Below are 11,380 nucleotides of genomic sequence, written 5' to 3'. Positions count from 1 at the left end.
TTTCTATGCGAAGGGTATGCAATAGATGTTGGGAAATTAGCGCCAATCTCCCACGCGCAACGGAAGCAACCAATCGACAAGTAAACCATAAAAGTAAATAAATATAAGTAATATTAAGATGAGACAGTATTTAGGGTCAAACCCAGGGCAAAACCTTCCAAACCGGAAGTAAAACCCACTAGCCAAAACGACTAGAATCCACTATAAAAATAGCACCAGTACAACGTAACCGTCTCGAATTAAATACTAATTCGAAACCCACAATAATATAAGATAACAACCTCTAGCCCTCCAGTAATATTAGTAAATGCCACCAATATTACCCCTAGAGTAACCTCCTAAACTATTGTATAAAAACACCCGTTATACTGTCTCTCACCCTCAAACCCCGACTTGCTCTCTACCAAGCTAAGTCACCTTGTTTGATTACATTTTGTGAGATACTTTTCCAAAGGATTTGTCATCCTTTATATAGCTATGTGAAAGTGATGTTACATTTTACTACATAAAGTCACCTCACGTTACCAACACATGAATTAGCACAATTCATATGTTTTTTTTTACATTCTTTACGTAATGTTAACAAATGAATTAATATTCATTTAACATTACACAATGTTACATATACTTCATTAATACATGTAACACTTACCATTAAGTCTTGTGTTGGATGTTACTCAACAATAGAAAACTAATGAAAAAAAGTACATGAATAAGTAAATCCCGTACATGAATGAATGAGCAATTACAACAACATTTTATTATTCTATAAACATTTCACTTTTGTATTATTACATTACAAAATCACAAAAAATAACCTTGCGAAGGAATCCATACGAGAAAGGGAAATATGAGTAGGATATAATACAAGAACTCATTTTTTGTCGCTCTTTAACAATATTTTGTTGTTGGGAGTACAAAAAGGCTAATTCTCATTTTCAACCAATGGTGAGTTAGTACCATCCCATCTACAATTATTATTAAGAAAATCATCCTGTTCACTACTCCAGTTCAGGCCTCCTGCAAGATCCTTCTCAGTTACAATATTGATGTCGCGGGACTTGGACACAATATCAGGGATACCAATTTCCTTCTTGCCGAAAGCCGTGGAAAGTAGTGGCAACGCATCATAATCAACAACGGACACAGCTTGTGTTGTGGCAGTAGGATCTATGCTCAGGATGTTGGTGGGAATTCCACTAACATCCAGAGCCAGACCTACAACCCGACCCGACTGAACATGATAAAATGTTGCTGTTTTGTTGATATCATCCATACGTATGCTAAACAAGGTGCAGTCCGGAGATGTCTGATCAACGACTGGTTCAACTGCTTGCGCGACTATCAAATTCTTCGCATCCCTGTCATTCAATCTACCAATTCATCAACAATTAAAAAGTACTGCTTTATAAAAGACTAACTATTATGAATAAATATAAATTAGCATAAATAAATATAAGGGATATTCTACATACAGCACTCATTTTTCGATTTCGATTTTCTTTCTACATGGTACTATACACTTTTTTTTAAAAACATACATTGATACTTTCTAATTGTTGTTGTTATCACTAAGTGTGTCTTTTAAACTTTATTTTCCGTCAATTAAACTTAGTTTTAGGCGTTAAGTGATTACTTAGATGCGTAACCAAGCTTGTCATTTATCATTCCATGACATAAGGACCCTATTAGGCTCAATATCCATCTTTGGACGTGATGAATTGGCAGGGAATCAATAAATTTTCCGTCAAATTTTTTTTAGCCCATATATATCAATAACTATTATGATCGAGATGAATATTGAGCCTAATAAAGTCCTTATGTCATGGGATAGTAAATGACATGCTTAGTTACACATTCAAGTCATCACTTAACGTCTAAAACTGAGTTTAATTGACGAACAATAAAGTTTAGGGGTACACTTAGTGATAATGACAACAATTAGGGGTACCATGTATGTTTTAAAAAATACAGGGTACCATGTAGAAAGTCGAAAAATTAAGGGATACCATGTAGAATATCCCTAAATATAAATAAGAGAATAAATAAATATACGTACCTGACCCAATATTTGTTATTTGAGCAGGATCGTATGTGGAATAAGTCGCCAGGGGCATTCTCTATAGCAAACTTGGTCCCGGGTCGGATGACTTCATCGGCTGCGTATTCAAGAGAACCTTTATCATCTACGACGCACAGATACTTATATGGAACTTTGCCCATTGTTGCTTTCAAAGCCATGTTTGTAAACAATAATGCCATTTTCTTATGCGTTAATTGGTTTGCTCTTGATATATTAATGTTGGGTGCGTTTTATCACTCAACCTGTCTTGCTATTTATAGGCGAAATTTCTACCCAAAAAAAAAACAATAAAAAGATTCAGCACTTATCTTCTACGCCCTTCCGTAGCCTGTCCCTTCGTTTATTTATTACCTATTTTATATTAGAATTAAATCCGTATAGCCAACTACTAAATAAGAAAATTTGACTATTTCATAACCAAGTCGACCATTATGTACGACTATTGAATTAATACAAGTGCATACGAATCTCACATCAAATATCCCAAATTATTAAAAAAAAAAGTGCCGACAAGAGTTCATCATCGTGTCCATCTGATCAGCCGGCAAATCTGATTAGAATCAGTGCCAAGATATGATATGGGAAGATTGCTCCTATGGATTTAAGACGAGTATATTTGTTTTAAACTTAAGACGGCTCAAATATTATAAGCAAGACAAAAAGAAAGTTTAGGGACTAGCAAACGAATTAATTGTTCTATATATCTAGCTAAATAAGGTATTATTTGAGCCGTTTTATTATTAAGAGAGACTAGTATTGGTGTCCGGTTTCGCCCGGGCTATCTATACTTACCATTAAATCTTTTTTTTCATTAAATAAAATTACTTAAAGTTGCATAACCCATAAATTTATCATTAATATATTTTTTATAACATGTTCTAAAATTACGATGAATAAAATTTGAGACAAATTCACTACTCTCGCTATTAATATTTTACTCTTATTAATAAAACAATAGTAATAACATTTATTTACTTGCCCATAATCATTGTTACTTTCACTACTCCCACCGTAATTATTGTTACTGTCACTACTGCCGCATTAATACTGATAATTTCACTACTTCCGCCGTAATTATTGTTGCTTTCACTATTGCCACATTAATATTGATTATTTCACTACTTCCGTTGTTGTTTCTAACACTCTCACTAATCTCGTTGATAATATTGTTACTTTTACTATTCAAATGAGTGATTACTATCATATAACTATATTCAATGTTACTACAATTCTTTTCTTTACTGACGAAATTACTTTTACTATTTAGACATGCAATTTTAAGAGATTATATATTTATATAAATATATTACATATAGCATTAAATCAAATCGAAAGAATTATGCAATATTATATTTTATGGAATCTAACTTGAATTATTTATAACCTACTTATTATATTTTTGTATGTTAAATAATTATCATCTCTATACATCTAATAAACTATAAAATTTAATAAAATTTCATAGATTTTAAATTTAATATATAATTTTATGATGATAATAATTAATATCATAAGTGTGCATGTTTATATTAGTTAATTATTTTATTTTAAGGAAATTTGCCATCTTCTAATTTTCTATAAATATTTAGGAAAATTATCAGGCATCTTCTTTCTTTTAGTCTCCTTTAAATTGACCATCTTAATTAATTATTTTATTTTAAGGAAATTGACCATGTTTAGAAAAATTACCAAGCTTCTATATAATTTAATTTTAACTCAAACTATATAATATTTGCATTGAGATCCCTTAATCGGGTCCATCACACGGTGCTATTGATTTAAAACTATATAATATAATTAATTTGTATAACTTTCTTTAATTACATTGAAGTCTCTTGGTTTCTGAATTTAATATATAGTATTGATATAATAATCTTAACAGGATCAATCCCCTATAACTAAAAGAATCCCCATATAACTAAATGAATAAATTTCCTGACATTTTTTTCCCTCTCAATTACAATAGCAGGGTTGGTCATATTGAATTACTAGGTTGAAAGCCCGTGCGTTGCACAGGCTAATTAACTTAGTTGTAATGAAAAAAATATTATGCGGCTTTAATTTTTACATATAATTATTTATTTACATATGATTACAATATTTCTTTCAACGAAAATAGAAGATAAATACATACACACCTACCGTTTATTATTAATGTGAGAAAAATAAATAATAAAGAAATTTCGATTTTGTAGAGATAATAATAGAAACTCTAATAAGAGATCTCTAAGACAATACTTAAGAGACTCAAAAGATTTTTGGTTACTGACACGTAGGTTCAAAGATGACTCATATTTATAATCATAGGAATATAGGATCACCCCAATTCGACTCTTTATACTTTATATATTAACCATATCTATATTATTTTTCAATGTGGAACAAATAACATACCAAGAAATACACCATCTTTTTCGTACTTAGTACTATACTATGTTCGTACGTTTTTATTTTCTACTCCCTCCTATTCACTATTTTCTTCCTTATTTCCTTAAACAGATTATTCAGGTTTTCTTCCCCTTTTTTATTTTGGAAACTTTTACTCTTATTTTATTCATCCCTCTCTCCTATTACCAAACCCCACCCAACTTTTACTCTTATTTTATTCATCCATCTCTTCTATCACAAAACCCCACCTAACTCACAATTCCTTATTTAATTCCTAATTATTCATTTCTCTCTCCAATCCACAAACCCCACCATCTTCCTTTATTCATTCTTTAATCATCTCCTAAAATCTTGTGCCCACACCAAAGGGGAAGAAAACCCCGAATAGGAGGGAGTATTTTTTATCATAATTAAAATGTGTACAAATAATAAGAAATATATACTCTAATGTTGGCATTTTTTTTACCACGAATCTAATTATGTAATCATCATAATTTTTGTTTTATATGATATTTTTTTTTCAAATGAAATGTATAAGTGTATTATATAAAAATTATAAACATCACTTAAATATAATATAGGAAATGTGTATTATAATAATTAGGGTTATTTAATGGGAATACTCTGAACTATTATGGTCTTTCTCAAAATACTCCATACTTTCATTTAACTACCAATACTACAAACTAATGTACCATTTCCCACCTAATAGAACACGTGGAAGGGCTACCTATATAACCGGTTGCCTTTGTTTAAAACACACAAATTTACCTTGTTTCTTACTACCTACCTTTATTACCTTCCTTATCTCTTTCTTTTTTACCTTTTTTTCTTCCTTTCCTCCCTCCTTCTACTGCACACTTCATCACCATTCCCCACCTAATAGATACTTGTCCGTGCACTGACTTCAATTTATTTTATGAGGCAGGTGCCACAGTAAGAGAATTGCGCCGATTGCGGTCTTTTCTTGCTTTATTATGCAGAACTTTTCATTTATAAAGCACCTCCAAACTTCAGTCCACACTTGATATTCAGAGCGACTGGCTGTTTTCTTATTTTATGGTGGATGACTTTTTGATAAGTCACACTCTTTCCCTATTTTTTCCTCTTATTCCTTTATTAGTTTTAATTGATAAAGCACCTCCTAATTTTTTTCAGCTAGTCTTGCTTGTGACGGGCTAATCCCATCACAAGTTTGTGACCTCTCACAAAAGGGGAGGAGGGGACAAGGTGGGGCACCCCCATGTGCTTCCCACTCACCTCTCAATGGGTATTTTGTGAGAGGAACCGGTATCCGTCACAAGTTTGTGACGGATATCGTCGTCACAAATGAGAATTTGTGAATTTTTTTATGGAAAAGCATGGAGCTAGATGTTTTCCTTCTACATATTTCTAATGTTGGAAAATTGTGTTTTTTTGCTTCTCCTCAATTTGTGCAAGTTATGTTGACAATTGTGCTAGATTGCACTATAGTGATGTTCATTAACTTTTGGGGCAACCAAGTTTTTGAGCTCGTGTAATTTGCAATCTTTGAAGTGTCTTCCATGATTCCTTTGTGTATGTCGAAGTATTTATGTACCGACTTCTAGAATCAAATGGCTATTCCGGAGGAAAAAAAAACCCAATATCAATGAGTTTTTGTGCATCTACGAGGAGTCTGTGTTATCTTAGTTTATTAATAACAGGTGTATAGCAAACTAAAGTCATTCTGGATCCAAGTATCCAACCAGGAGTATCTGAATGTAGTACCCAGATCTGTGATAAAGTATATGGTGACATTTGACCAGGTTTTGCAGCATGTATAAACTTATAACTTACATTACCTAATCCTTCATCGCCATTCACTTACATCGCCATTTATTGAAGAAATTTGAAGGAGAGAGATGCATTATAGTAGGATAAAAAAAAAGAGAAAGGAGAGATTAAGAATTTATATAGGAAGAAATTTGCAGTAACCATTAACAATGTAAAGGGAAGAAGATAAAATTCTAAATAAACAAAAAAAAGTGGGTCCCGCCTCAAAGATTACCTGATACATCAGGTTAAAAAAAGGGCAATTCTATTGCATGGGAGGGAGTGCATTAGTTGGTAGTATTGGTGGTTAAATGAAAGGTTGGAGTATTTTGAGAAGGACACTAATAGTTCAGAGTATTCCCATTAAATAACCCTAATAATTAAAACATTCTCCACATTATTTTTTATATCATATTGTAAGAGCTCTCTAAGACAACTCTTGAAAGACTCAAAATATTTTTGGTTGATACCTAAGTTTTAAGGATACATTCCATTTATAATCATAGGATCACCTATCTTATGCTAATCTTTCGATGTGGAACAATTCTATTATTTATACGTTCAATTTAGGATATATAACATACTAAGAAGTATACTATCTGTAATATGTGCAAATAATATGAAACCTATACTTTAATGATAACATTTTTTTTACCATGAATTTAATTATATTATTTTCATAATTTTTTTTAACTATATCATGGGACCACCCACCTTAGCTTATGCAATTATTGATCTTTGGGAATATAGAATAAATATTTTCACTAATCTAATTGTTTAAATTACATATTTATATTTTTTTTCCTAACACGAATTTTAATATGAAATGGAGGAATCAATAAAATATATAAATAAATGTAAAATGCTTTTTTTTTTCTTGTGCGATTTTGATAAATGGTTAAAAATAACGTTGTGTTTTAATCTTACTCAAATGTTATGAAGCATAATAATTACCTATATTTGAAAGTTAAAAAGATTTAGTTCTACTATTTATCAAAGTAAAAAGCTAATTATTGATTTTATTTGTGTATTCACGATCTTTTTATATAACACCTTATTTTATTATATTTTATAAATTTTCTATCTTAGTGTAGAGATATCATTATTTATGACAAATTAATAACCAATTTACGTATATTTAGCACCATTTTATTTTAAGTTGTGATTTTGACATAAATGAAGTTATTTATACTATCGATTGTCTTAAAATAATCATATTATAATATCACTAATATGTAATCGCCTTTATAATTATTTACGTGATTAATATTTGTATGTTATTGTTGTAACTGAGGCGTGTCGTTAATACAAGCTATTATAAGAGTTATCTAAGACAATACTTGAGAGACTTAAAATATATGAGAGCTCTCTATGACAATACTTGAGAGACTCGAAATATTTTGGGTTGATAAGTAAGTTTCAAGGATAAATCCTATTTATAATCATGAGATCCACCTTATGATAATTTTATGATAATTTTCTGATTTGGTACAATTCAACTATTTGTACGTAGTATATTCATAACACCTTCAATATTTTTCAATGTGGAACGAATAATATACTTAGAAATACACCATATTTTTCTAACCTACTTTAACATCCAACCCGATTTAATAATAAGCAAATACTATACTATCTATTAATATTCGTACGTTTTTTTCTATTTTTTTTATCATAATTAAAATATGTGCAAATGATATGAAACCAATACTCTAACGATAACATTTTTTTTTTTTACTACAAATCTAATTATATAATTTTCATACTTTTTTTACGACGCTTTTTTGTCAAATGGTATAAGTTTTTATATAAAAATTATAAACTTCACTTAAATATAATATAGAAAATATATATCATATTTTGGAGACAATGATATAAACTCTTAAGAACTCTCTAAGACAATACTTAAGAGACTCGGAAGATTTTGGGTTGATACCTAAGTTCCAATGACGCCTCCTATTTATAATCATAGGATTACCCCACTTTATGCTAATCTTTCGATGTGGGACAATTCTATTATTTATACGTAGTATATTTACCTCACCAACATTAATTATCAATGTGGGACATATGGCATACTATGAAATACATAATTTTTAACATGTGCATATTATATGAAATTTATACTCTAATGTTAGCATTTTTTTGCCACGAATTTAATTATATTATTTTCATAATTTTTTAAGTAATGTTTTTTTGTCAAGTGAAATGTAAAAGTTTTCATGTAAAAAATAGAAACATGACTTGAATATAAATTAGGAAATATATATATATACTATATACTGTATTATAATAATTAAAAGATTTTCCACATTATTCTTTACATCAAAAATTATTATTTATGAAACTTTTCTAAATTGATTTTTGATGATGTGGACAACTTAAAATCGCTCAAAAAAGCCTCTTTTATAAATATATATAGATGTCATTCTATCAAATTATTGTGTAATAAAAGTTAGGTCCATTATAGCGAGTTAAGGGTTTTTGGTTGCTAATGTTATGGCTTAAAATTTTCCCTACCAAAGATAAGTTTGCACCTAAGGGCAAGAGATGTTTGTTCATAGGTTATTCTTATGGTCAGAGAGCTTTTAAACTCTATGATTTAGACACTCACACCATATTTGTTAGTAGAGATGTGGTTTTTCAAGAGTCCACATTTCGTTTTTTGCCAAAGTTAAGTTCCTCTGATAATTCTACACCTTCCTATACCTTTGATACAAATCCTGATGATGATTCAATACTCCGGTTCTACCCAATCACAAGCTTGCTCTAGCCGAAGGGTATGTACTTAAGGACCCAATGAAATATAGACGGATAGTTGGACGACTCATATATCTGACGATTACACGACCTGACTTGGTATATTCCGTACACATACTATCACAATTCGTTCATGAGCCAAGAAAATAGCATTGTGATGCGGTAATGCGAGTAGTGCGCTACATTAAAGGAACTCTTAGTAAGGGAATTATAATGAGTAAAAGTTCGGAACTACATTGTTGAGTTTATGGATTCAAGTACCTAAGAGGGGGAGGGGGTGAATTAGGTACTATTTAAAAAATTTAACTAAACTTAATTGATTTAAGTTAGTCAAATGAAATGATATCTCAAGTATCTAACAAACACCCCTCTTAAATGAAAGTTAAAAGGCGTATTGTTGAACTGACTAGATCAACAGTGAGACAGACTGTTACTGATGGCTTTGCAAATGTTATATTTAAAATGATGAATGAGTTTAACTTAAGATTTCAACTTAAATCTTTATTGTTTAAAGATAAGTTGATGAACAATGTTAGGAGCAAATGGAACATCAATTAAATGAAATGATTAAGTGTGTATCACGGAAGCTCGAAGAAAATGAGTATTGAAATATGAATACTTGCTGAAGCCTGAAGATAACAATGTTTCTGACTGTTGCTATTCGTCTTAGCATATGAAGTACAAGCTACAGAACGAATGTGACAGTGTATAGAACTGTTACTCAAGAGTAAAGCAAATAACAAAACTTAACAAAACAAGTAAATAAGTTGCAGCGGAATAAAAAGCGAAGAGATAAACAACACAAGGATTTTGAATTGGTTCGGCCGACACTCTAAAGGCCTACGTCCAATCTTCTTTTATTGATAAGTGATGTAATCTACTCCGACTACTTTGAAACACTAACAACAAAAGGACCAACAACCTACTCCGGGTGCGACACAAGTTCTAAGACTACTCCGTCTATGAACTACCAACAACCTACTCCGGTTGCCACACGAGTTAGAGGACTACTCCGTCCTAGAACTCAACAACTCACAACCTACTCTGGTTGCCACAAGAGTTAAAGGACTACTCCGTCCTAGAACTCAACACTCTAACTTAGAACGTTTACAAGGATCAAGTTTCCACGGACTGATTCTTTAACAAGAATTGATATGGACAACTTACAAGATCAAACGGTTCATAAGTGAGAGAGTTTAGTATTTAAAGCAACAGTCACTGTGATTGTAACACTTGAAGACTTTGAAAGCTTTGCAAAATATCAAAAGGATTTGAAAACTTGAAAACAATTTTGCAAACTCTACACTCTAACTAGAATGTTTTCAAACCAAGTTTCCTTAGACTGATTCTTAAAAAGAATTGAGAAGGACAACTTATTGGTACAAACGATTTCTAGATGAGAGAGTAGAACACTGTGAAGTAACAGTGATTTCGACTGACACGGTTGAAGACTTAGAAGATTTTTTGCAAAGAAAATTTTGAGTTCTTTAAAAACTGATTTTGCAAAAATACTTTGATTTTTCTAAAAAGTCTTGCTTTCAAAGTGAGGAGAAGGGTTCCTTTTATAGAGAGGGTAAACAAGGTAGGTGAGCTAGGGTTTGTGAGTCAAAAGTCTTCACATGTGATGAAGACTAACTCTTTCCCAAACTTGCACAAAAGAGGGCACTCTTTTAAGAAGCAAAAGAAGAAAAGAAGGTTTGTAATTTATCCAAAATAAGCCTTTGATTTTTCAGAAAACAAAGAGTGGAAAACAAGTCATAAGATGACAAGCTTATACAAAAATGGCATAAAGCAAACTTTGTTTTATAAAATACCAAGGAAACAAATTGGCATAAAGAAGGAAACAATTTGAATTGATAATTATCTAAACCTCTTTTTTAGAAACCCAACTCTTAAAAAGAAATCTGAATGTCATCATTTAAATCCAAGCCGTTTAATTAAAAAGATAAAAAGGATTTTCGAAAGATGAAATCGAGTTTCAAGTGTTGCAGACCATGGTAACAGTCCAGGCTATTGTTACTTGCAAGAGTAACAGTAGTCTTGACTGTTGTTGCGTTTAAATACTCTACTCCCTAACTTGTACATTAGATGACACAATTGACTCTAAATCTTTGGGTGAACAATCATCAACAATTCTTGACTTTGACATTGATTAATTCTTGCTTGAGGAGGGTGCATTATTCCTGAAATGGTACACTTAGAAACACGATTAAATTGGGCATGTCATCATCAACAAATATATCCTAACATACATTTATACGGTTTTTCAGACTCGGATTGGGGAACTTGCCCGCTGTCTAGGCGTTCATTGACCGAGTACTTTGTGGCTTTGGGTGACACACCCATTTCATGGAA

General features: G+C 31.2%; 1 protein-coding gene across 1 annotated transcript; it reads right to left on the bottom strand.

Moving 5' to 3' along the window:
* Positions 1 to 827: 827 nt before the first annotated feature.
* Positions 828 to 2,292, bottom strand: LOC141602418 (uncharacterized). Its single transcript, XM_074422707.1, has 2 exons — positions 2,060 to 2,292; positions 828 to 1,361 (listed from the first exon to the last, which is right to left on the bottom strand). Exons 1-2 carry the CDS (start codon positions 2,260 to 2,262, stop codon positions 926 to 928), a joined length of 639 nt encoding a protein of 212 aa, XP_074278808.1. The 5' UTR covers positions 2,263 to 2,292; the 3' UTR covers positions 828 to 925.
* Between the last annotated feature and the right edge of the window lie 9,088 nt (positions 2,293 to 11,380).

The sequence above is a fragment of the Silene latifolia genome, chromosome 9 (assembly GCF_048544455.1).
Source record: "Silene latifolia isolate original U9 population chromosome 9, ASM4854445v1, whole genome shotgun sequence".
NCBI classification, from domain to species: domain Eukaryota; kingdom Viridiplantae; phylum Streptophyta; class Magnoliopsida; order Caryophyllales; family Caryophyllaceae; genus Silene; species Silene latifolia.
Note: the sequence above shows the minus strand (reverse complement) of the source record. Positions and strands in the feature narration are given on the sequence as shown.

Coding starts and splice junctions, on each gene's coding strand:
- LOC141602418 (XM_074422707.1), bottom strand. CDS start 2,262: ATGGCATTATTGTTTACAAACATGGCTTTGAAAGCAACAATGGGCAAA. Junction 1,362..2,059: donor AATAACAAATATTGGGTCAG/GTACGTATATTT, acceptor ATTGAATGACAG/GGATGCGAAGAATTTGATAG.